Here is a 27,765-nt window from a genome sequence, read left to right on the forward strand (position 1 = left end):
ATAGTGTATGAAACTGCCAAGAACATGTAGGCATACTGTGTATTTGAGGGGCTAAGGGTTTCGAGTTTTGTGAGTGAAAAAAAACATGGACCATGCTAATGAACATATCACCATCTGAACTCAAAATGACCCCAAAATTTCAACGAATTTGGGTTTCCTGACACTGAATCAAAAGAGATCTTTATAATGTACTGTGCATATAATTTCTGTGCACTGTAATGGATTAGAGTATAAAGTGAATCTCTGTGTTGGATACAAATAACAGCGTCTTTTGTACCGTTGTTTACTCACCTTCAGCGTATCAGAAATGAAACCAGCCGCCAAACCGCATGTCAACTGTTTAGGAATGTTTAGATAACAACATCACGTGATGCAGGCTTGAACCATAGATATGAATTTATAGAGCAGTCATTTCCATTCATATCCGTACTTCATGAATGACCTGGTTAGCCGCCATTCTTTCCTAAAATCACTGACATTCACTGATTTGCACTGTTGCCGTGGAAATCCCCGTTGCTTTAGTAACAGCCTTATCGGGGTACATTGCTGTTAAGTGAGGCATTTCCTTTCTACCCGGTCCAGCTCTGTGCTCTGAATCCTCTGCAGTCTGCATCAGCAAAGTGTCTTGGCATCACTTCTCGTCCTTCCTTCGGTGTCCATTCCGGCGTCATGTGAGCAGAGTTCGCGGTGGTCTCCCTCGCCCCAGACCTGGACCCTACTCCGTCGAGCTCAGCCGTTGGTGCCGAGGTCCTCGCTTTGGTAGTCCTGGTGGGGTTGCGTCCCTTTCCCCGCTGTCCCCGGTTTATCCTGCACCCTTCAGCGTGCGGCGGAGCGGAGGATGAGCGAGCAAGGGAAGGGCTCGGCATCCGCCTCTGCCGCGGCCCCAGCACCAGGGTCGGATACTTACAAAGGCTGGCTGTTTAAATGGACGAACTATTTAAAAGGGTATCAGCGGCGATGGTTTGTCCTGAGCAATGGCCTTCTCTCATATTACAGGTAAATGTTGCAGACGCAATGTAAAAGATAACTCAAAAATAAACGCCAAATTGTGCGCTCAGCGAGTTATAGCTCTCTCAGCGCATCATTGCAGCTGGCTGCTCAGCTGGCTAGCAGCAGACTAGAGCTAGCTGTCAAACGGACAGAGTCAGCTGTCTGTTTACTTCGAGCTGACAGTGTCAAAAGCCAACATGATTTTCTTTAAATGATGACACGCTGCGAAAAGACACCGGAGCAAAACTGTATGAGCACGCTGGCAAAAGCAGCAAGGTTTCTAACTCAAGAAAGTGTCACAAATGGAGCTGCTATGGTATCTCATGTTAGCTAGCAGACTAAGCTAGCTGTGTAGTCTCAGCCGTTGGGCTCTTGACAGGTGCAGATATAACTTAAAACAGTATAACTGATCATTTACTCTGTAGGCAATAAAGCCGACTTCGTAAAAATCTCGAACTTATGCGAATGGGTTAACTGAATTAATTTGTATTCCTTAAAAAGTGACTTTTTTTCCCAAATTGATTCATTCTTTCCATTTTCCACTAATGTTTCTGGGGCAGTCTGGTCAGTATGCCCAAGAAAATATTCAGTCTTCTCTCTGAAGGCACAGTTGCTAGAGATGAGCTAACTTTCGCTGAATTAAGATCAACGAACACCTGTAGCTCTTGTGCTTTTTTGCACGATTTGTCCACAGGTAAGTGTGTCGAGCTGCACAGCATGGAAACAGTTGGATGTAAATGAGCATTTAGTTTAATATGAATTAATCTTATTAAGAGTCATGGTTTAGTCTATGTAAGTTTAGTCCTGCCTTAGCTAATAGAGTAAATGTTAAAGTAACTTTTAGGTTCAGTCTTCTGATGAAAAGTAAAGATGTGGGGTGAAATCTCTGAGTTGAGATTATTTTGTCACGCAAGCACTTTGCTGCTTTTATCGCATGGCTCTCGCATGTAGCTTTCTCTATCTGCAAACATGCTGACATAAAAAATACTGCTCTATTGCTTCCTACGTTACACTGCACACCAAATTTCTGATTACTAAATATTATTCCCACAAATGCTTAAGTATTTAAATAGCAGGAAACATCAACTCAGCTTTCATTGGACTCTTTGCACTGCGTGATGAAAATGGTGAATCTTATGTTACCAAAGCAGGAACTCACTCAGCATTTCTATTCTTTTTGTAAAAAGGGAAGATAGATTTTTTTAATATGTTTTTGCAACAGTTGCTCACCCTGTCTGACACTATTTTCCTAATTAAATGACTCACTGCAAACTGAAGGGACACCCACTGGAGTCAGCCTTCCTCAGTTATCAGTACCATTTGTCAAAGCTTTGGCTGCTTCAGGTTTAAATCTCTTCACAAATGAACCATGATTAAAAAAATCTTATCTCAAATTGTTTTGTAATTGTTAACAATGGTTAATATAATTAATAGTGAGCGAAGCCTCTCAGATAACTGTCTTTGCAAATGCCATATTTATTTGGAGGTGAATCACTGCTCATTTGAAGCATGCAGAGTGAATTTTTTGTCTCTGTTAGATTACTCTGGGCCCTCTTTGGCTTACAACACAGCCCCTCTGCATCACTCATAAATAAATGTTTCAAAAATGCTTATTTTTAAATTGCACAAAGAGCATTTTCCTCATGTGTCATCCCATGTTGCAGCATTACCAAAACACCTCGGTGCCACAGCATCCCGAGCAACCTTGTTTTTTCCTCAGCACTGTTATTTGACACAGACGCAGTTTAGTCAAAGCTGCTTATGGTGAAAGGGAAGATGTCTGTTGCCTCTACCCTTTATTAATAGTCCATTATGTTGTGAGGTGACTGCTGTCCCTAAAGTAAAGGTAGTCTGATGACATCTGAGCACAGAGGCAGTGAAGCACACAAGCCGTCCCCTTCACTGATGTCCTCCTGCCTGGCAGACCACATTGTGTGAGTCTGACTTCAGGCCTTGTCTGGGTCTGTCTGTGCCTCTTTTTTTGCCAACTGTCTGCTCATCTTTTGTAAGGACAGAGAAAAGGAAACAGTCAGAGGAATTCAATGACATGTCAGTGGAAGTGTCTTCATTTACACCAAATAATAACTGCATTATATTTGTTCTAATTTATACCGCTATGTGGGAAATGAACTGAGATATGTGCCGGATGTGTATTTACTTTTACAAACAATCATATTAAATGAACTGCCTGTTATAGTTGATGGACATTACTAAAGGAATTGTTTGTTTTCTCTTGGTAAAACTGAAGCACTCTTAGAAACAAAAGCCTCTTTGTGTAGGATTTAATTACATTTAAGTGTGTGATATAAGTTGATGGGTGAATGTTTCATAAGTTAATAAACTAAACTGTAGGAGAATGAGAGCCCAAGAGAGTTCTTCTAAAATCCTAGGGTGCATCGATCAGGTCTTTGTTTTTAGCATTCAGTATTTGTTTGCCCTTTGGAAAGGCTAGCTTATAATCAAATCAATAGTGAGTGACTGCCAATTGAAAGTCCAGCCAATAACAATGAGATCACTTTCATTCATCCCTTTCATTCTTAAAGCCTTCTGGGTCTTTCCTCTCTAACTTGTGGCTGAGAAGGCAAAGGGCAGCGGAGGATCGTAATCAATGCTGTGATTCTGTGGATAGACCGACAGACTCAGCACTTGTGCCTGTTAAAATGTAATGACTTCAACATTGCACTTGTTATTGATTACATTTGGCCCTAACACTGCAAGGCTGGCTGTCTTTTATTCCACATCAGCCTTGTTGCTCTTCTTCTTTACGTTAATGCACAGAAAGTGCTTCGTTGCGCTGTTCCCCTCCCGAGGCATGTGACCAGCCCCCTCCCCAGCACTTCAGTCACTTGTTATTTCTTAATTGACTTTTCTTCCTGGTTTTAATGTTCTGAGTCATTCTTACTCACCTCTTTAAGAAATTCTTGCGTGGTGCTTTTGGGAAGATAACAGGGCTTTGAAGCTCTGAGTGTGATTGGAGCTGCTATATCAGAGAACCCAGTCTTGTCTTTCCTAGCGAAGGGAACTTGCCACTTTTCCTTCTCAGCTGCAGAGAGTAACAAGATCGTATCAATCTAAGTGCTCTGCGGGGTATCGGCACCATTCCTGTCCCTGCTGAGAGTCAGGTTATGGTGTTACTGCTGGCACACTCAGCTACTGGGTGCAGGGGGTATGAGGACAGAGAGTGGTGAGCTCGCCAACCTTGGGCCTAGCTGGAGGGCAGAGCCTGGCCTGGACCCTGTTTGCTAGCCTGGCATAGCAGCAAAGAGCAGGAGATATGGATGCTGTGATCTAATCTTGATAATGGGCTCCTTGTGGGTCTAAGGGTGTATATGTGTGTGTGTGTGTGTGTGTGTGTGTGTGTGTGTGTGTGTGTGTGTGTGTGTGTGTGTGTGTGTGTGTGTGTGTGTGTGTGTGTGTGTCATGGAGGTCTTTGTCTTTTTGTCAAGGTGAGAGCAGCAGTTATGTTGCTGTACCATGGATTCTGGCCACATTCCCATCATGTCATCATCTAAGTTTCAGCAGATCACGTCATGCTGTCCATGTTTCACTGTCACTGCCCCGCTGCCTCATGTGCAATGGTTTTCAAAGTGTGTCATGTGATGTTTTGGCCCCTCACCTCACAACAACTTAACTGCCTCTGTCAGTGTCTCCTTCTCACGCTTATGGCCGTCTATTCTGTGTTGTTCACTGGTTGTTATTCTGTCATTACATGCTCCAGATCGGTGGATATGTGTTTTATGAGGATATGTGCTCAGGGGACTGACAGGTAAAGCAATGCAAATTCTGCCTTGGCTCCCCTCATCATGCAGGACCTTGTCTTGTGCTCTCAGCTGCCCTCATCTCACCTCTGCCCCCTACCCTTCTAGTGCCTAAATGCTCCTTTGGTCCTTATTTCACTCTTCCAGCTTTTGTAGAATCCTTGACTTTATGATTTCATGGCCTTTGCATGGCCTCGCCTCCCCACAGGGCAGGCGCGATCAGCGTAGTGGATCTCGCCTTACCCATCAGCAGCACATTCAGTCTGTTGACCCACTTTCAGCTAGGACTCCGCTGCTGAGTTTGGCTGGGCTCGGCTGGAAACTGGGCTGTCAAGGATCCCTGCCCACCCTCCGCATGGCTTCGCATGGCCCCAGCTTGGTCCTTTCTTCAAAACTGATGTGCTCGAAGCTCCAGTGGGAGGGCAGTATACTGAAGCACTTGTTCTCCTTTGGCATTCTAACAAGACTTGACTTCCACCAGTAGAAGCAGTGTTAGGAAAATCACAGTCTGGCAGAGTGTACTAACACACTTCAACCTGTGACTTAATGAGGCTGCAGCCACCTTGTCAGTGTCAACAGAGACTGGAGCTGGTGGAGAGCTTAGTGCTACAGAGCAACAGCTGCTGCTGGCAGTGAGGACTCGCTGTGGATGGATGAATGGATGTTAGCACCCGCCGACAAACACAGACACTTTCACATGATTGCTTTTGGAGTTGCTTTTTCCAAGAATATGGATGAGCATTCATGTGACACTGAGAGTTGAGGATGTGTTTGTTCAATCTGAAACAGCGAACGCAGCATGTGATTTCACTGATTAGCCGCTGCTCTATGGTTGAGGGTGTTAATCAGTGAAATCAGCTGTCTGTAGCCCGAGTGGAGACCTGCACAAGCCTCAGCCCACCCTGAGGGCCATGATGAACCGTGCCTACAGCTTAGCTCATCTAACCGTGACAGAATGACAGGAAGCCACTTCTACACCGATAAGTTGTGGATGAAATGTTTCTCTTTTTTTCAGATAATCCCATTAGTTGTAGAACTGCTGTTCTAACAGGGACCTTATTCAATACCTTGGCATGAATAACTGCCTCACATGTATGTGGCTTTTTAATCTGAACAGCATTTTTCTGCTTTAAAGGGTGTACAAAAGTCTGAAACACTTTGATGCAGTTCTGCATACTGTCATGCTCAGAAGCTAATATGCTAATGTCATGTTAAAAGGTTTATTATCAACATATACTGTCTACACATTTTGCTTTGACTTGCACGGCACGTTTCTGTACAGCACCCTCCTCTTGCCCTTGCTCTTTGTTCTAATATCTTACTCTGTTGCTTTGGCTCTCTGTCCCTCGCTGTATCTCGTTCTCTTTTCACGCTGTGTCCTCTCTTTGTTCGTGCTGTTAGTCATTGTTTGGTTTTGCTCACTACAGAGGCTTGGAGCCAGACAATGGCCTTGTTATCTAGACTACTGTGGCCCACTGAATGTGCAACAGTTGGTCTTAGTGGAGGCCACACAGAATACCCACAATTCAGCATACTCACACTAGGTCAGGCAGGTCATGCTGAGTGGAGTAGAAATCGACACTACCCTACTGTATGGTCTAATTCAGCTATGTGGTCGGTGATCATGTGTTTAGTTAAAAGACATGAAGGAATTCCATTTGCTGCTTGGCTTTCAAACTGAATCCTTTTAACATGTAGCATTTCTCCGTCCTCTGAACATCCCTGCTTGTGCTCATTGGCTGTAGGACTGTGAGTTGTGCTTCCCTTCCTACAAATTAATCTAAAGTGTTGATATCAGTTTTCAGCATTTTTCTCCTATCTGCTTTTCTTTCTGTCTCTCTCTTTCTTCTGTCTCTTTTCTGCCTGCTATTCCCTTTCAGAACGCAAGCAGAGATGGCCCATACGTGCCGTGGGACAATCAACTTGGCCACCGCTCACATCGACACAGAAGATGCCTGCAACATTGTCCTGAGCAGCGGTGGCCGCACTTACCATCTCAAGGCTAGCACAGAAGTGGAGCGGCAGCGATGGGTCACGGCACTGGAGCTGGCTAAAGCTAAAGCCATCCGCATGATGAATGATCAGTCTGGTAAGGGCAGCTGGAGCCAGCAGCTTCATGTATGGAAAGTTGAAGCTGCATGACATGCTTATTATAGTCCAAGTGTTCCCTGTAGACACATAATATACCCATGAGACTCTAATGCAGGATGTTAATGGATGAGTTTAACCTTGATAAGTACAGGCAGGGTGGATATAGCCCCGGGCAAACATATGAAAGCCTGTTTATATAATTTAGTTGTTAAGCTCCCTGCAAGGTGTAAGGTGTGTGCAGCACAGGGTGAGTGTTTAACAGTTCTCAGGCCAGCATAGACATATATTTGGCATTTGATATTCAGCAGCTGGTGTCTCAGCTCACACCCTTCTTCTTAATGTAGGCATGATTCCAGTACCAGCCAGTAGAGGGCAGAATGGTCTGCCTTATCGAGAGGGGAGGAGAGAAAGGAGTCCAGCACGGTGAAAACTGGGCTTCCTTTCAGCTTCCCCTGGACCACACAACACTCTCCTTTCCAAAGGGGACTCATTCTTGTGTGGTTGTATTAATGGTTGTTGGTCAAAGGCTGTGGGAAAAGCTTGGGAGGGCCATTATTCTTCACATCACCTTGGCATCAACCCAAAACCTCTCTACCCCAGTCTTTTGCAGACAGGGTCTTCAGAGACGAGCTATAAATTCCTCTGGCCTCCATTTGAAAGTCAGATCACTAAATATAGGCTGGGAAAGAATGTGAACACTTTCGGGCTCACCACTTCCAGAAAGACAGAAAGGTAGTTGGTATGATTGTTTTTAGAAAGCCATTGATCTACTTATGATCTATTCTATCCAACAGCATCATTTGTTTTTGTATCTGTGTTTGCATATTGTCTACATCTTGGTTTAAACTGCTCCCATAACACATGTAAGCTTATAGAAAAGCATCTGCCTCTGTTCCTCTCAGGTGCTGTCTGCTGTCGTTTTAGTCTGACACCATCTGTTTTTGCTCTTCAAGTTTTGCTCATGAATTTTTTTAAAACATTAAATTTCATACCTATATGTGTTTTTTTTTCCAGAAATGTCTTTTCACAGCTAATTTAACCGTGTGTATTTTAAAGAATGTGAGAAGAGAGACTTGTGTGAGCCTGTCTACAGGAAAGGGTGTATGTCTTAGTGCTGTTAAGGGCAGGGTTGCAGAATCATAGGGGTTGACTGCATATTTCACCAAAATTTATTGAGGTTATTTTTTTTAAATTACTTCATTCAGAGCATCTCTACTTTTCTATATTGTGTTAGACAAAAATAGATCAGTGATGCCGCTCCCACATTTATTAACCTGCACTCCCCTCACTGACTGGAAAACAAAGAGCTCCAATTGATCTCCTCAGTAGGACACAGTGTGCAGCCACAACACACAATAATTGAGATCAGTTTGACTTGATATCCTGTGCATGGCTGTTTGTTGTGCTTTTTTTGTAATGTAACCTGAGCAGAAGGTTTTAGAAAGTGAAATCCAGTGATGCAACACAAGGCTCTTGTCCTGACTTTAGTCATGAGTCTGTCTTTGACTGTGAGCTGTGAGATTTTTTTCTTTCTCTATGACCAAGGTCCCCAAGTCAATGACTTGAGCTCCTCTTCAGCACTGATGACATACATGAAGCCTTGACAATTCTCAAGGCTTCTCTTGTAAATTGCCTGTTCTTCCATGAGTGCATCTTGTTCTGATTACCTCCGCCAAGGAGGTTATGTTTTTGGGAGAGTTTTTCTGTCTGTCTGTTTGTTTGTCTGTCTGTGAACAACATAACTCAATAGGTAATGAACAGATCCTGATGAAATTTTCAGGAAATGTTTAAAATGGGTTAGTGATTGAATTTTGGAGGTGATCCGGATCACCGTCTGGATCCAAGACTTTTTAAAAAGATTCTTTATCATTGTGAGATAGGGCCGTTTTCACCATATGTGTGTATAACTCCACAATAAATGATTGGATTGTTTTGTAAAACAATACAAGACAAGGTCACCATAATTTCTGACAAATGTACACATACGATCCAGATCCTGACAATATTCTGGATACTAACATCCAGAATATGAAATTTGTACTGGGTCATCATAATTTTCAACACCGTCACGTAACAAATTATCGTACAAACCTGCAACTAACACCAGATTGTAGCAGACAGTCTGCTGAAAGGGAGTATAACATTTAAGTAGGACTAAAGTGTTGCGTGACAATCGCAATATGCTTGGTGGAGGTCTGCGCTCTTTGAGTGCTTTTCTAGTTTTGTCCTGGATTGGATTTCTAACAGCTTTACTCCAGCCTGTAGTCTGAGGCATTGAGTCAGCAGATGGCAGTGTTTTCCTTTACTTCAATGTGACCTCTCCTACAATTTGCCTGCCTTGGTTTTGCTGCTGCTTGTGAAAGTGGAATCACAGCCCGTTGAATCAACTGTTCCGGTGGTGGCTTCTACTTAAGCGCATGTAATGGACCTTTGGGAATGAAACAACTGAATAACTGCTTACACTGTGAATATTGATAAAGAAGGAAGAGGTCTGGGACAAATTCAGAGAAACAAGTCATCCAGTTGCTGGTTTTGCCCACACCACCAGGAGGGTCTGGCTGAGTTCAAACTGATACAGCTGTGAAAGTCAAGAGGGTAACAACAGCAGCCACATGTCCACATTCAAGCTGATTTCTGTCTTCATTTCACAAACAACACTGCATTGATCTGTATCTGCTAAAACTGCCTTGGGTTGCTCTGGTTTGGGGTTAATCTGGCTTTCACATTGTTTCACTTTTATCATACATAGTTACTTTATCATCCTTCTTGTCTTTTTTTTCTGTCATACTTTTCTGCAGGCTCCTCTTATTCACATTGTAGTTTACATTCTTGCTGCTGGAATGCTTTTTATTTAAAAGCATCTCCTGGTGCTCTGTCCATGGTCCTGAAACTGTAAAAAAAACAATGTGAGGACACATTGAGACAGCCTTAGTTTCCTTTGCTTCTTCTCTCTCCCTCTCATCTCATGGTCCCGACTGTCTCCCTGTGTGTCTTTTTTCCCCCGTGCATTTGCTTCAATACTCGCTCTTCCTCTCTCTTCCAGTCACCCTCTCTCTGTCTGGTTTTCCCGCCCCCTCCCTTTTCCTCTCTGTCCTCCTCTCCCTCTCAGTAAGCCGTTTACTCTGCTTTTCACCCAGCGGGGTTTAGCCCTGAATGGAATGACCCAGAGCTGCTTTCTCCACTCTTTCTTTTCTCAAGACATTTCTGTTTTGCTGCAAAGTCTGGGCAAAGAAATAGAAACCGGATAAGGCACAGTTTTTTTTTTTCTTGTAAGTACCGGGCTCTTTCCTCCTTTTGTGTTTTGAACAGGATTGTGTGTGTGTGTGTGTGTGTGTGTGTGTGTGTGTGTGTGTGTGTGTGTGTGTGTGTGTGTGTGTGTGTGTGTGTGTGTGTGTGTGTGTGTGTGTGTGTGTGTATACATACATGGTTAACTGGTGTATGTAGTTGATATCATAAGATGCAGTTCTGCATAAGTATTCTAGCTGACAAAATAGTATGATGTTTTTATTTGTAATCCCTACAGAGGAAACCTGTTATTTTCAGCATTAACACATTTTCACAATAGACATCTGTCCCAGAAATTGTTACAGCTCACTCAGGAGACAGACTCTGCTTAGAATCAGGAATCAAAGTAGAACTTAACAAATCATGAGAATATATGTGTGAAGATGTGAATTGAAAACATTGGTTTGACTGTGTCTGCATTTCTGGTATCCCATTGGGAGAGGGATGCATTGTCAGGGCAGGGCAGGAGACTCAGGTCGTAGTTATGCGTGTGTCTGTGTCGGTTAGAAGTAAAGAAAGTGTTTCGACATTTTCTCTTAAGGAATGCGTCTTTGAATTCATTTTTGAAACAGTGTTGCTCATGATTTACTCATACAATAACAAATGCGTTCAATTGAAAGGGAAATAGGCACCCTCTGGGGACTGGTTCACAGAATATTCATCCTGTCTGAATCAGTGAAAGTCGAGTCAAATGTGTTTAAAATTACCCCATGTTACGCTGTACTATCTCCTTAGCCCATGAAGGGCAGTAATGAAATCACAGATGACGTGCTCATCATTCTCATCAATTAGTCCTGCAGTGGCTCTGTATCAAATCGGTTGTCCTTGTTTGTCTTGGATGTAAAAGAGCGTGCAGGCAGAGGTTGGTTTGCTAGCCTAGCTCAGTCCCTAGTGTGGATGGAGATAGAGAAACATCCGAGTTTTACTCTTTCTTGTAACATAACAAACATCACTGCCAGATGAAGCTCTTTACAGAGATCTACAACACATGCCTGTCCAGGTAGACTGTCAGACAGAAAATCTCCACTGGGACTCTCCATTTCTTTCTTTTTTGTCACAGCTATACTTTCCCTGTTTCTCACCCTGTGCTTCACTGAAATCTGAATTAAAAGCACGGCATCTTTGTAGTATCAACTCTCTGTTGACTTGTAATTGATTTGACCTCTCTAAACTCACACTCTCCCCATAAACTACACGTCCCAGCACTGTTGTCACACGTACACATCGATCTTGAAGCTACAAGCCACCCACTTCCTCCCACTGGTCTGACCTGCTCTCTGAGACACCATTGTGTCCTAGTTGTGTCCCGTTACCTCGGTTAGATCCTTTACAATTAAAACTGATTAACTGCAACATCTTGATTCTGTTTTAGCTGGGCTTGTTCCTGTTTTCCTGACGTAAGACAGTGTAACTCCTTCATTTGAATCTTTTTTCTCCTTTCTCTTGACATTCTCTGTCACTCTCTGTCAACCTTTCTTAGTCTAAGTGTGTGGAATTGCTTGTGAAAGCCACATCCCCCTGCTTCAGAAGTGGTCTCAGAATTTCTGATGAATGGTTGACCGCTGGAAGTTTCTCTGAAGAGAAAAAAACAATACGCTTTGAACATTCACTCTTCGGAACTAAAGTAGCTTTTGATTCTTTCATGGTTGTCCTTGTCTGACACATTTTAAATTGAAAGTGTCAATTAAACTGCTAATATCAAAATGTAGTCAATATCAAATTCTAAACAAAGCAGAACACTGGTATCTGAAGGATCAGCAATCCCAAAATAACTGGGATGGATATCTTTAAAAAGAGCCACTTCTGAGTAGTCATCTATCTATACCCAGCTTCCAATATTCCCTTTTTGTCCAAATTAGGTGGATTTTGTTAGTGATTACCTTGGAGTCATTAATCTACTGTATAATGTTAATCATGACTGCACGGTCAACAGACAATGCTACTGACTTGCTGTATTGTTGCACAATCCATCAGACATCGCTGGTATGGTTGTAACACTCTTTGTTCTCCTAGCTGTGATGTGTCTGCTCTGCATGGGTCACTGTGTCCAGTGACCTGCTGCATTGTAAGTGAAACTGAGCTCATTATTCAGCCTACATTGTGTCCCAGTCGACACCCACATTTTCTCTTTGACGCTCTCTGAATCTTTTCTGCTTCATCAGCAGTGAAGGGTAGCTGAAAAACTGAATAGGCTCATACAGACAGGTCATTAAAATATACACGAGTGTGCAAAACATTCAAACAGAACAACACTGGTTAAGTAGGCAGGTTTCTAATTTTTTGTCTTTGTCTCTTTGTAGTGCTTTTCTGTAACATCCGTCCTCTTTCTAAAAGGTCAGGTGTAGCACTTCATGCTAACTTGTTGTATGCTATATTCCAAACACTTCACAGTAAGGTTTTTCCTACAACACTATATTAAATGTATTTGAGAACATCAAAAGAGAGAGAACAGAGGATTCATGTTTTGTATTTGTATAATGTCCTTTGGAATTTCAACAGTTTTCATGTTTTTCTTTCTGATTCTTTAGTTGTTGCTTTTGCTCCTCTGAGCAGAGCTTGATATTGCAATGACAGATAAGAGAGACATGCATTTTTCAAGTTCATCTATTAAGGATCAAGAAAGTTTCACCAACAGTATCAAAGCTTCTATGACCAGAGTGTTAATTTAAAGCAGGTGTCTTAAACTCGTGCCATGGAGGGCCAAGAGGCTGCAGGTTTTCTTTCCAACCAAAAACTCCACCAGCTGATTTTACTGATTTCCCCACCTTCAAGCAGAGAGCAGGGACCAGTTATTGAAATCAGCTGGTGGAGTTTTTGGTTAGAAAGGAAACCTGCAGCCTCTTGGCATGCTATGGCACACGATTGAGTTCCCTGTTTTAAAGGGACTGTGAGGTCTTTTTAAGTGATGTTGAAAAAAGTTTCCCCTCTAGGTGTTTGCCTTATCATAACCCACAATCTAAAATGAGATTCGCAGTGCCATAGGTTAATAGGTTATTTCTAAATGTTATTTCTCACCCTCCTGGTCACGGACAAGACCGGATTTATTTGCAGCATGTCTAAGTCCCCATGTCAACACCATGCCAGCTAACTAAGTTTAGAAGAGAGAAGAGAGACCTGTGTTTTTCTCTGGTGGTTATGACTCACACCAGCACAAAACCTGGTCATCTGCACCTGGTTTTGATTGCCAAAAGTTGCCACAGTTTCCCTGAACTCCGAGTCCTTACCTCAAACCTGTTAAAATAGAATAGAATAGAACTTTATTGTCATTGTAACAAGTACAAATTGAAGTCACAGCAGCAATCAAGAAAACAAAAGTAAGAAAGTGTATAGAAAGTGCAAAAAGGTCCATAAGAAAATAGATAATGACAGCTTGTCCATCATTCTCCAGTTCAGCCAGCCTCCACCTCCAAATCATTGCCACTACTGTTATGACTGAGCTTCTTCAGTCATGCTCCATCTCTGCCCCCTAGATCCTGTCTGCTCACAGCAGGTAAATCTCTCCCAATGTGGCATTGGTGTCTGATGTTAGCTCCATTAGCCATGTCTGTCAATAGCATGATGCTACTCTGCCCTCTTGTATTCCCTCTGTTGCTGGATTAGCACAGCTAGCTGGTCCATCTTATTGGAGATAGATCTTACGTTCCCAATAATGATGGATGGAGGGACAGGTCCATGTCATCACTTCATAGCTCACACCTAAGAACCAGCTCAGAACCTCACCTCTTCTCCTTAACTTGTGGAAAGACATCAGGCCTTACACCAGTTAGCATTGACATGCTACAGGCTGCTAACAGCTGAGTTCACATGTAAACAAGGCAGCCATGGTTACATGTAGAATCTCCAGACAAACACAGGAGAAAAAGTTGTAAAAATATCACTGAAGCCACTAAAAGTTTGGTGTCCATGACCAATAAATGAGCCATATAAAGTAATGATCCACTCCAAATACAAAGATGACGAGAAAGAGACTGAAAAAGTACAAGAAAATGGCAAAGAAGAGAGAGCTGCTGCAAATGGCAGCCATAACCAACAGGGTGGCGCCTAGCAACTCTGAACAGTGAAGGTATTCTGCTATTACCAGTGTGCTGGGATTATTTTGAAGTGGCCCAACGTAGAAGATTCTGCGCCAATGCACAGCCATGGAAAGAAAAGATGAAGGTGATTTGTATCTTTTTATGTATTGAAAAGTGAGGCTGCTGAGACTGTTTATCTTCTCACATTGGAGCCTCTTCACTTTTGTAAGAGAAAGTATTTTACTGTGATTGCTTCCACATGTCAAGTTAGCTTCTATATTTATGAAGCCTCCTTTATCATCAAAAGCTAAAAGGCACCTTTCACATAAATACTAACGGATCCTAAACCAAAAGCTGCCGTGCAAGAAAGCAAAAACTCAGACTTGACTTTATCAATGATTTGTCAGTGAGTTGTCAATACATACAGAGATAAATGATTCATTATCTAAGTGTATGTAGAGTCTTCTGTAATTTTAACCTACTTCATGTGGCCTTTTGTCTATGAATGCCAAACATCAAGTTGATGCATGGTTCCTCTGCTGTGAGCCATAGCTAACTGCTGCAGGAAGCAATTACTCTGAAATTTGTGGATAATTAAAGATCTTCCACCTCCTTTGGATAAGCAGGTTATCATTGCCACTACTGTTACTGCCGCAGTAGTGGCAATACTAATGCTACTGTTTCACTGAAGTCATCTTTTGTTAGACTGATTCTCTCATGCAAGTCGGTTTTGTTGTCTTGGTAACAATAAGAGACAAGTAAGTGTCAAGCCTTTTGTGCTCTTTGACATGAATCAATCTAATCAATATGGCTACTGTTACTGAATCTGCAGCAGAGTAATGTTTAAAATAGACCCACTCAGAATGTGTCTTCTAAGGAGACATTACATTGTCAAAATTAATTCCCTCCCAGGGCCTAAAAGTTTTGCACCAAGCAGTTTGAGCTGGTTTTAATGAGCACAGTGTTTGTGCAGTCAGGCTTTGGGGAGTGTTTGGGGCCCTGGAACTAAATGCAGTAATTGGTCTAATGAGGCTGTAACTCGTGCTCTTTAAAATGCCCTCTTTCTCTTTAGTTTGTCTTTCAGATGGTCTGGCCATCAACTCTTGCCCCTTCAGCGGTAAAACAGTCAAATGTGAGATTATATTTCTATTTAATTACATAAGATCTTTATAAGAAATTATGTGATGTTTCGGACAGATTGTATTACACTCTACTCCAGAGGCTACTCTATTTTTTTAAGCTTGATATTTGAGAAATTGGAGTTATCTTTCTGTTCTGAATTAACCGTGTCGAGTCTCTGTTCTCACTCTTCCATGTCTTAAAAATAGATTGTGAGTGATAAAGCTCTGCTTGAAGAATCATAAGTGCTTCTAATGATCTAAAGCATTGCTTTTGGGTAGATATTTCACACACAGCCTGCTGTATGCCCCCAGCATGGCTACCTTGTCTCTCTGCATGGTTGAACTGAATGGTATAATAGAAAAAAAATGATGAAAGTCAGGTATGAAATTAACAGAGGTTTTACGCCTCAGTTCCTAGTCGAACATGCCCCGAGACATTTAGAGGATGTTATTTATTTACAGTCCAGCAATCTGTCTTTGTCAGCACTTTCTTCATCTCACTTACAGCGCACGGCTGAGCTCCCCTGTTACCTGTTTTTGCTGTTATCAGATATTTTTCAGAATCCCTGCAATTCAGTTCAAGCTTCATGCAATACCACGGCAATGTCAGTTGAAGAAATGAAGGAGCTCAGTGTCTTCTTGGCCTAATTTGCAGAACTATTTTTGTGCATTTTATTCACGCTGCTATACACTAAATTGGTGTAGCATGAAAGTGTCTCAGCCTGGGCTTTTCTTGAAGCCATATTCCACATCAGTTTAAAGCATTACTAATAGATGTGAGCTGGTTTTAGTTAAGGAGCAAATTTGTGATGTCTCCTGCAAAATATGTGTTCTCAGTAAAAGCCTAAAGAAGTAGAGGGCAGTGGCTTTTATGGAGTCTAAAGAATTCCCCCCTAAAACAAATTTCACATATTAACTGGATGGGTTTTTGATTGGATGAGCAAATTTGCTGTTGATGTTTTTCTTAAACATCGAACAGGCTCAAATGAAGGGACCAAAAACCTTGAATTGAATTGCTTAAAGAAGTGAGGAATTTTCTGAAGATGAACATTTTGGTCATTACTAGGGCTGGGATATGCTATTCTCGATTCAATTCAGATATTTGGGGTGCCGATTTGATTTCAATTGCGATTCTTCCATATTAATGATTTTGGCTATTTTTAGTTTGCTCTTTCAACACCAGACCATAAGAAAAAGTTAAATGATGATGTTAGCGTTAGAGGCCGACCGATATGGGATTTCTGGGGCTGATGCCGATACCGATACTGGGGGCAAAAAAAGCCGATGTCCAATATATCGACTGATATATATGATAAATTCATTGATATACACAGGATATATACAGTATATAATCAAAAATCATTATAATACCCATATGATTCAAGACAGAGAATATACACTATTAAATTAAAACAAGGAACTTAAATGATAGAACTTTCAACATAAGACTGTAACTGTAGTGTAAACAAATGATAGATAAGAACAGGCTGTAAACACAATAATAAATAAAGAAGTCAAACTGTGAACACCTTAAATAAATAAGTCAAACTTTAGACACAGTAAGTATAAAAAAAAAAAAAAAAATGTAGACACACAATGAGCAACTTACACGACGTTCGAACGCTGTATTATAGTCTTACATTAGATAATGGTGAAGTGTGAATTAACAGTAGCATTTATCTCTGTTTATCTCACAAAAAAGCAACTAACACGATGTTAAAACGTCATTCTATAGTCTTAAATTAGATGATGGTGGGTGGGGGGGCCGGGCACTCAGCAGTGTGCAGCCCAACACACAGACACACAGAAGCAGGTGCAACAGAATCTCCGTGGAGCAAAAATTTTTATAATCAGCTACATTTCGGCCGATGTCGATTAATCGGTGACAGGCATAATTGGCCCGATCAATCGGCCCGACCAATTCATCGGTTTGGCTCTAGTTAGCATGTACATTACATCAGGAGCCATATTTTCTCATAAAATGCGTGTCATGAATCAGAGAGAAGCATTTCACCCCCTGCTGGAGAAAAGTGGTAACTTTTTTCCAATCCAGTTTATGAATAAAGACTGAAATGAAGAATTTGAATTGAAAAAAAGTTTTTTTTTGACAAAGAATCCTGATTCTGATATTACCAAACAAAAAATCCCAATGCATCGATTTTTGATTTTTTTTCCCCCACCTAGTCATCACTCAGCTTGTAGTATAAGTGATGAGCTTAAAGTTTCCTGCTAAAGCAGAATTGAAAACAATCAGAGAATTGGTTCACATTGCCAAGATGACCTTCATTTGCACACCACAGTCATGTGAGACAAGTTTCAGCCTTTTTTAAAGGAGAAGGAATAAGATTTGTTGTCAGGACAAGTACAACACAGTGACACCGACCTTTCTGTAAGAGGGTCAGATCTAATGTTGTCTCTGCAGCAGGTGATCTCGACCATAAAAAAATCTAATTAAGATGGGCCACATCAACCTCTAGGAGAAAAAAAAAATGGTTTGTTCAAACAGGATTTTCTTTAAACCTACCGCCCCTGATCTGGTTGTACCCTTAGTAATGACAACGTTAGAACTTAAAATCTCTTTATCCCTCGTGCATCACGATGGATAAGCTTCTCATCATGTCATTTTTGGGGATCCACAGCCTTCATTTAATGGCTGCGCAAATATTTAGCTTTTCTCAAACAGTCCACTCTCCTGTGAAGCAGCAAAATCAGCAGGCAGGGGTTAACAGAGAAGAAGCAATGCATTCTGGTCTTAGTTCAGTATATGACTGCTTGCTGCCAATGGCTCTCCTCTCTGCTTCCCTCACTCCCTCCCACCCCTCTCTTCCACTCTGCACCGCACTGAGAGAAGCATGTGGAGGAGAATTGTAAATGTGCCGAGCTTTGTGAATGTGTGTTTCCAGAGTGTGTGTGTGTTTCCGCTAAAAAAAGGGAAGCAATGCAGGAGAGAGGATAGGAAATTCAAGTGGGGGCGACTGCATCGCTTCCTTGTCTTTGTGCTGTATGTTTGTGTGTGACTATGCATGTGTGTGTGTGCACGGTGCAATGCTGAACAGGGAAAGTCGCTGCCTCTGCCCCCCCCTTGCTGGGATTATGTAGTGGCACAGGGCAGCGTTGCGTCTCAGGGAGCGTGGAGTGGGATCAGGCCTGCAGAGAGTGGGATGAAGGGCCGCAGCTGCTGGGAGTCGGGGACGGTCCGCTCCCTCTGCAACTCGGGCTGCCTGAGTAAACTCAACAAGGGTCAGTACAGCTATATGGCTAAAGCTAAAACACAGAAGCAAGGACAAACCCTCATCATTCTGCTATATCCTCCTCATCGTTTGTCCGAGAGCTTGTTGTCATTTTTCTATCCTCCTCTTTCTAGCATCTGTTCTCTGTCGCCACGGATGCTTACATTTTAGCAGCCTCCCTCTACAATGCAGCGCCCCGTGCTGTAAAAAGAGCAGTCTGTCCTGTCACTCCTCGCTGCATGCAGTCTCCGTCTCTCTTTCTTTCTTCTTCCTGTGCTGCTCTCGCTCAGACTCGTTTCCTCTCTTTTTCTTTGCGCCTGCTCCACCTCACATTTGCATATGGATGAGTCGGAGTGTGCCAGGCCTACACGTTGTGCCTGTAACATGCACCTGTGAATCTCATATTCTGTGTGAGGACTTCTGTGCAAGGGCGTTTGGTGCAAATGTGATATGAGGGTGGTGATATTAAGCAGTGTTTACAGCATGTTTGCACTGTCCAATAAAGGCAGAGTCAACTATGACAAGAAGATGCTTGGGAATTTTGCACAGGATCAGTATAAAGTCATGTATATAGCATCAAAAATACCAGTAGAGTTAAAACTTTACCCTCCCCTTTTTTCATTCTGTTTTATCTCCACCTCACTTACTTCACTGCTGGTTCACGGTAGCTGATGGCAGGTTTGGATGTTGTTGAATTGAACAGCTGTGCTCTTAAACCTGGGGCTTTCTGTCTTTTCACTCCCTGTTTGCTCACTGAAATGAGTTTGGAATACCTGGTATAGACTGCGCTGTTTTAAGACCTGTCAAATTCCTGCCCCTAAATGCTCTCCACGATATGAATGTCGGGATGTGTTTAAGTTATACACAAAACATCTTTCAAAACCAGCACATCACATTTATGGACATCAGTCCAATCATTTCAGATCCTCCATAGACAATTGAGTACTGACTATCCTCTTACACATGAATGGAAAAAATGTCAAATCCTTCATGAAACAGTCATGTGCAAGATGGTACCATTATCTTTGATCTGGATATTTTTTCCCCCCAACTTACTTTTTCTTTATTCCTTAAAGGTCCCATATTATGCTCCTTTTCTGCGGTTTAATATGGCTCATTGATGTCTTCATAAAATGGTAGTAACATGTTTTGGTCCAAAAAGCCAATAAATCAAGCACAGCAGCATTGTTTCCAGGCTCTCATAGCCCCTCTGTTCAGAACGCTCTGATTTAGTGGGCGTGACCTTAATATGTAAATGAGCCCCCACTGATACCGCCCCGCTCTTACCAGTCACTGAGACCGGCGCCACGAGCTCCGAGTGCACAATGTTTAGAAACAGCGAAGCTCGTTTACTGTAACTTTACAGGCTAAAACAACAGGTTAACACTGCTAAAGTTAGCATCCTGAAGCTAACACAGAGACAGGGGGCACTGAGGAAAATCTGCTCCGGTGGACCAATCAGGTCAGACTTGCTCCTGATTGGTCGAAAAAGGGAATCGCTGATGTTAGCAAATCCCGGAAATTTGAAACAACTTGTTTTAGGTCAGGATTTTACATTCACAAGCACTACTAAGTACAGGTTTGGTCATTAAATAACACATTTTGTGGGCTGGGAGGAAAGCCAAAGACCCACAAAGTTCACTAAAAGACTTAATAAAGTCATTTTTGCATAATATGGGACCTTTAATCAACTTGAAAACAAACATTGAAATCACATCCCAATCTTCTTATCAAGCAACTTAATGATCCTCCATCAGTACCATAAAAGTAGGAGTGGGTAAAAATATTGATTAATCGATGCATCACAATATTTCCTCGCCCAATTCAATATTGGTTCAGCAAATCCTCTGAATTCACCCCCTGGCAAGTGGGGGGGGTTTATTGCATTGCATGGACGAGGGCTGACCAAACAACACTGAATGGCAGCGTCAGCAGCGTGAAGTCAGCTCCTTCAGCTTTGAAGTCTGACGTTTGGGTTGTTTATTGCTCCAAAACATGAGGTGACATACCACAAATGGTCACATGGGCATGAAAATCGAAAATCAAAGCATTTATATCAATATCGAATCAAACTGATATTGAATAGAATCGCAACCTGGAGAACCAAAATCGAATCGAATCCTGAGCCTCTTAGCAATACCTGAATTGAAAGTGCAGACCACTTCTCTGTAGAGAACTGTTTGATATAAATGGCCTTGGTAACACAGTAAATCAATGGCTTTAAAGGTCTTTGCACAACAATGGCGAGGCAAATAAATGGCACGAAATTGCAAACAATTCAGAGACCTCATATTCAGTTTCTGCAGCCATTCCCAAAACTATGTCTTTGTAATCATTGTTTTTGTAGTTTTTATGTCTTTCGTGCTGGGACTGGGTGCTGGGACACAAAAACAATCAATGATAAATGTTTTGGTAGGTGATGTGTCAATGAGCGTTTTAATTGATTGGATGTGTACTCATTGCAAGTGAAACTCTGGAAAAAATTGACCTCTGCCCATATAAATAAAAGCCCGCAATTTTGCTGAATGAAAGAACATTGCTGATGTGAAAGCTTGCATTAAACAGTAGGTACGAAGAAAATAAATATTTGCATTAAAATACGCGTCTGGTGTGCAAAGGGCTTTAGCCAGGAAAAAACTACTTTTTTCCCTGTAAAACTGGAAGCACACCGTTCTAACTGGGCCTCTGCTATAACAGATACGACAGTGTGAACAATAAGATACTTTACAGCTCTGAAAGGCACACACATGCCAAACCATTACATCTGGTTGACAGCCATGTTACTATCACTGTCACTTTTACTGTCGAGAAAGAAAGGCTGCAGAAATGTGAACAGTACAAGAGGAAAGCAGCACAAGAGCCACTGGAGAGAAAGCCCTAGTTGCAATGTGACAACTGTCTGCAATATTTTGCGACTTTAGTCCAATTAAATTGAAACAACCATTCAGTTCCAAAAGATTGCTGGCATTAAATTAAAGTAAAAATGTTGCACCTACAGCAAATTCACCTCTGTCTGATTGAACAAAATATCAGCTCATATGAAGCTGCACTATCATGTGAAATTCCCCATCATTCTGATAACCTCTTCTTATTGAAATCTGTTTTTGTTGAAGAGAACATGGAAACTTTGTCAGTGTCCAGAGACAGTTTACATCTGACTGTTTATTCTCCTCTGTTAAATATTCTTTACAGAATCAGTGGTTGTGTTACTGAATCATGATCATGGACTTTAGCTTAATCTCTCTACACTATTACTCGAAACAGAGTTCTCATCAATTCCATGTGATTCAAAATGGAAGATTAATTTTTTTAGGCTTAGCAGAGGAAGGTGATATGGTTGAGATCCAAGTAGAATTTTCTGGAACTGAAGCGAGAAACCATCAATGGATACATTATGCATATATGATAATAACCATTTAGTTCTTCACCAAAGCGGTTCTGCTCATTGATTCCTGTGTATCGACTATGCACCTCTAAGTTAATCAAATGCTGCTTGAAAACTGTGGCTCAAATGATTTAAGACAAGAAATGTGTTATGTTGAAACATCGATACACAACACCACTGTAAGTGTTATCCTCACTTTTTATATACTTGCTGTTTTTCATCTGTCAGCAGACCCTCCTCCTCACATTACCCAGTCAGCTGTTAACGTGTGTGTAGATTCAGAATTACTTTGTGTCAGCACACATTCAGTCAGTGCATGATTACTAGCTCTTGCACAAGCCCCTTTCAGCTTCTTTGTATTTCAAGGATGAGCTATTGTACACAGAGCACACCAGTTCAAAGGAGATCACCACATGGTTATATTTTCAGGTTTTGGCTTTTTTTATTGCTCCTCTAGTGAAGCAAACTGTATACTGCAAAAGCTGTCACATTATGCAGCCATGTGTAGATGAGCAAAGTTAGGTTGAGGCTAATTAGTGACCTCAACCTTCAAATTTATAAAGTTATTCAAAAACATTTTTCTCCCTCATCTTTGATGCACCAGCTGGGATTTTAAAAATTGTACCAAGTTTACAGGCATATAAATCTAGTTAATTCCCTGGCAGGCTGGTCGTTTTTCTTTTTGTCTGCCCCAGCACATTATAAAATGAATTAAAAGTCATTGCTTGGATTCTGCAGTTTGCTGTTAATCTTTCCTTTTGTTTGCTGCTCTCGGATAGTGTTCGATCGGATGCACAGTCAGAGCTGTACTGCAGAGCTTTGGGGACAGTGATGAGTTGCACTGCACAGTTTCTCATTTGCTTGTGGAGAGCCAAATGCTGTGTTACTGGATTTAACCTGCTGTCTCCTCTGTTTGTCTCACTGTGATTTATCTCAGGGGAAGGATTGAGCAAGTTAGCAATTACTGGGCAGGATTACACTCTTCTCCTCTGGGACAGCTCTTCACTCCTCATCTGGCTGGATCTCACGTCTGTGTCTGATATACTTCTTATAAATTCAGTGCTTTCTGCGTACTCCATCAAAACAGTCAAGCTGAAAACAGTCCTCTCCATCTCTGCTTTGCTGTTGGTGCTGAGAGAAAACCAGGGGTATAAACTTGTTCTGTGCCATAAATACACATTCGCTTCAGAATAAGTATGCGTTAAGGCAGGATTATACAATCAATATCTAATGATCACTCTTACATGGATACTGATATTCACAGGCTAGAGTGCAAAAGCAAAAATTACACAAATGAGGTTAAAAAAGGGTAAAAAAAATCCTTTCAAGTTTAGCACGCTATTTAAAAAAAAAAAGCTTTGTATGACAATGTTGATTAAAATACGAGTCTCTCTTTTAACAACCAGCATAACTGCAAGTTTTGTGGGAGCCATTAATCAAGCATAGTCAAGGAAAACAGAGAAAGGCTGCTTAAAGTAATTTCTGGAAGACAAAAGGATTTATGCTGAGAATTAAGTGGCAACTGAGTGTATGCATTATGCAATGTTTGGACTAAAAATGGCCTCAGTTTGGATCATTGTTAATCCCTCAACAAAAGCAGTTGTATGAGCAAGATTTGGGTAAGCAATTACATTTAATTGGTGTTATTGTTTTTATCTGCTAATATTGCATAATGTGAAAAACAACAGCGCTGTAAACGTTGCTCTGCAGTGCTTTAACTTTTAGCTGTAAAAATGAATTGTAACCATCAGAGATAAAAGGTTGGCTCTTTGCTGAACAGCTAGTATTCATTCTGATCAGGTCTTTAAATTCCTCAAATTCCACCTTTAATCCAGAGGGGCAGTACAATTCTCCCATATGCTCGTCTGTCTGCCACAGGCTGACATCCTGTCAGCCAGAGGCCTGGCTCCACTGATCTGACAGAGCGTCCTCAGAGACGAGCAGAGATGAGCCCTGACTGTGGGACAGCAGAGAGAGCATTGCTCTCCCAATTACATTCTCCCACATCCTGCTTTCTCTCTTGTCTTCTGCTCTCCCTCTTTTTTGCTGCCCCTCTCTTTCACTGACTGTCTCTCTATCTTCCTCAGTCTTTTGTGATCAAGAATGCGACCTATGGAGATGAAAAAGTGAAGGGCAAAAGAGCTATATTTTCACATAATAAAGGAAAAACGAGAGTGTTTTGATTTATTTGAGTGATAAGTGAGCTGTGACCCGTATGTATGTCCCAGCTCACCTCAGACACATTCATGTGCTGCTCTAATTATATTATCTTCCTGTGAAGGAGGAGGCTCTAGCAGGGACGTGGTGGGAGTGGATAGATGGTCACATTTGTGCAGATGCAGAGTATTCTCCGAGGTGATGCAGTGGAGGAAGGGGGAAGGAAATCTGCCCTTGAGGCATGACTGGTGTGGTAATGGGCTCCTGGCCTTGCCTCAAGGTGTCAGCTCCTCTTCTGAGAGCCATCCTTTCACATCTGTAGTAAATGAAGATGTGTGAGGGGTAGGTGGGGCGGTCAATCTTGTGCACAGCCAAAACAAAGAGGATATTTATTGACCTGAGTTTAGTGTAAAATGCTACCTTCACGTTTGATCCCAGTGTGAATGATTTACAAGTGAGAAAAAAAGGTTTCGGTGTATTAAAGGGGTTTTGATTTCTAGCATTCATACATGTCTGCCAGAGCTGGACATGCTATCAGTGCTGGATGGACCCAGCTCTTTGAAACTGAAGGATATCACAACGCTGATATACTTGAAACTCCATTTCAACCAGTACATCTTTGTGTCCTGATCCCCCCTGTCCTGTGAAGTGTGTCTACAGAAAAAGATCCAACAGCAAATATGTGTTCTTGCAGCCCACAACTTATTTCAGTGAGGTTTGGAGAGAAAATTAGTTTTGCAGGCGACGTGCTGTAAGCAGAGTCTCTACTAAACAAATACGCCTCGGTACATGTGACAGTTTATTTTTAAGTTGCGTCGCTGAGAGCTGCTGCACTCATTGGCAGAATGAGGGTGAATAATAAGAGCAAGGCTTTACTGCAGTGCTTTAAATATTTCTTTACTTAGCCATGTGAGGTTTTTTTTGTTTACCTCTGCACACCCAAACTTGACGGTAAACACAGTACTGTACTTGGTAAATATCATAAAGCATAATCATTTCTGATATAAAAGCATGTTCAGTTCTCTCTCCGTGTAGATACAGATTCAGCCAAAGCCTTGCATGACTTCTTGTTTTTTATTCCTGGCTCCTCTAAAAAGTTTGAACACCACCCAGTGTCCCTGCAGATAACCTAAATATCATCCGGTCCTATGCTGTAATTTCACACTCTCAAATGTGGACGTGTGGCAGAGCACTGGGATTAAGTTTCCTGCAGTTCAGTCTGTGGTGACTTTGCTGTTTGGTAAATGTAATTTTTGAACACACCCTGGTTTGGTTTTGGTTAGATCAGCCTCCTTTATCCCATTACCTGTCTGTCTGAAATGCCTTTTAGGATACACAAATAACATCGCGTAGTTTCAATGAAACTTAAGGAGATGATCCACAATGCCCTCTTTTTCACCTTGCACACACTGAACAAAGCTGAGAGCCCATGAATACGTAATTTAACATTCAAGTTAACAGAGTGATTCTGATATACTAGATTAATTGTACACATAAGAGTTGTTTGTTCATGTGTGCAGCTAGTTTCAAATTATAAAGATAGTAAAATGTTCTGAAATCGTCGGCAATCTCCCCAGTTTTCTGTGAAAAAAAACACAAGGAGCTTTTCAGAAACAGAAATATGAAAAGAGAATCCATCTTTTGCTCCTCGTACAATTACCCCCTCAAATCACACGTCAAAACTCATATATCTTATTTAATGATTAGTACAAGTCAAAACCAAATTTCCCGACAGTTTTGTCCTCTGTGGTTAAAATAGGTTGAGACTGATTTTAAACTTCGAGAATGTATCCAATTAAATGTGATTTGGGGCAGGCTTATTTTTGTCTCGTGGGAGGAAGCTCAAAACTGCACCAATTAACCGAGTAAGTTCTCTGTTTAAAGCTGCTCTGGTATAGTCACACTTGATCAATTTTAGGCTTATTTCATTATCTCCTTCCTCTCTTTCTGAACTTGCTTTTCTCATTCCTGTCTGCTTTTCTTTTCACAGGAGCTGCATGTCTCTTGACACGCTCTCAAGTCAGTTTTCTGACTTCACGTTGTCAGATTTTCCTTCTTCTTCTTTTTTTTTTTTGTACCTGCCATTCTCTGCAGTCAACTTATTGAAATTCGGTTACCTTAGCTTCCTTTTCTGCCGTTAGCTGGGAATGAGTGGATACTGTTGTCAGCTCTGATCCATGCTCCCGGTAGGTTTCATTGTCACTGTCAGGCTGCTTGGTTGACCTTTGGCTGCACTGTTTTGTTTTCATCCCTGATGATCAGACAGTTGCGTGTCTGAAAGCCACTTCTACATGTTCACACATTAGCTCTGTGGCCTGTTCGTGTAGCTTCCCTCCAGCTTGAACTCTGGTTACCTTTGGGTGAAAATGGATGCCCAGGATTGCAAACATGGTGAGAGATCTCTACTTCTCTTTTCCCTCATTGCTCATCCTCTCATGGCTTCTTTTGTCTGTTCTTGCCTTAATTGGATTTCTTTTCCTTTTTAGATACGCTGACTTGACTAAAACTTTTGAAGAATAAATGTGATTCTTATTTGGATAAATTGGATTTTGTTCTAGTGGTCACAAGACTTGTTCTGATAACTGTCTTGACTGAGTTCAGGCAAACTTGATTGCACAATTTGTACAACCCCAGCCCTCACAGAAAAGGATACGTAAGTGTTCATAAAACAAAATTTGATGGTTTGCAACTCATTAGACACTATGTTAAATTGGAAATAATGCAAAGACATCCTATCCACTGCCAAAACTGATTAAAAGACTCTTTAAAGAAATAGAAAATGAAACTTTTTTTTTAAAGAAAGACCTAGAGGAATGAACATCTGCCAACTAATGCAACATGTTTGTAATATGGATGAACATAGAAAGTGCTGTCCAGAGTGGTTAAGTTTCTCAGTAGTGTCTGCTGAGCTAATTACGAGACCCTCAACATTTATTCTGTATTTAAAAAAAAAAAGAAAGAAAGAAAAAAAGAAAAATGACATGACAGCTTATAAATAGTGTGGCCAGAACTTTTAGAGCTCCCCCTGGTGGCTGGCTGTGTTACAGGTTAAAAAGCCTCATCCCTCCATCATAACAAATAGAAAATAGATCAAACTAGAATATACAATGCAAAAACCTGTTTTGTACACTGTAATCAAGAAAATGTCTTATATTTTTTTGGTGGCAGCTTTACTTGTGTTGTTACCATTCATGGCCAAATCATGAAGATTCAAGATTTAAAGGTTTTTATTGACAATTTTTTATACACATTGACAATCAGAAAAATCAAAATGTTGTTCCTCTCCTCTGGCAGTATGATATCAAATGAAAGTATATGAAAAATGTGAATTTAGATGAAAAAATATAATTGATTATGGTAACTTTAATCAAGGAAAAAACCTATGCAGTTCAGGTAGTGCAGTGTAATGACAGACCAATTTATTCATTAGACGCCAGCAGATTGTTGATAGTATTTTGTGGAAAAACAGCTGAGGTAGAGAACTCAGTATGATGCTAACATGTGTTCCAGTCCTAAGGCTACTGGCTACAAGCTTCCCCTGGGCAGGATTCAGTGTTAGTCTGGAAAGAAGTAAATAGATTTGACAGAGGTGATAGTCTCTCCCTCTGTAAGGTCACACCCAGCTGCAATGTTCTGAGGAGAAGGTGTGGCTGCAGTGAATGTTGCTACCTCGTACCAAAACTGTTACGATTTCTCATAACACACCTTTACAATGTGACAAAGCAGACTCTGGTG

The 27,765-nt window shown here is 41.4% G+C and overlaps 1 protein-coding gene across 5 annotated transcripts in view; it reads left to right on the forward strand.

The window, feature by feature from the left end:
- Positions 1 to 604: 604 nt before the first annotated feature.
- osbp2b (oxysterol binding protein 2b) overlaps positions 605 to 27,765 on the forward strand; it is a 45,207-nt gene continuing 18,046 nt past the window's right edge. Inside the window, exons 1-2 of one of the 5 annotated variants that reach the window (XM_074670222.1) lie at positions 605 to 996; positions 6,629 to 6,837. In XM_074670222.1, the coding sequence (XP_074526323.1) occupies positions 839 to 996; positions 6,629 to 6,837 (367 nt within the window). In that variant the 5' untranslated portion in view covers positions 605 to 838. Of the gene's footprint in view, positions 997 to 6,628; positions 6,838 to 9,955; positions 10,109 to 18,082; positions 18,499 to 26,381; positions 26,422 to 27,765 lie in introns of those variants that run through there. The other 4 variants (XM_074670223.1, XM_074670226.1, XM_074670224.1 and 1 more) reach the window with 4 other exon arrangements.

This window comes from Halichoeres trimaculatus, unplaced genomic scaffold (assembly GCF_033239565.1).
Source record: "Halichoeres trimaculatus isolate MK-OKI-2021-1 unplaced genomic scaffold, fHalTri1.1 fHalTri1_scaffold_5, whole genome shotgun sequence".
In the NCBI taxonomy this organism is placed as follows: domain Eukaryota; kingdom Metazoa; phylum Chordata; class Actinopteri; order Labriformes; family Labridae; genus Halichoeres; species Halichoeres trimaculatus.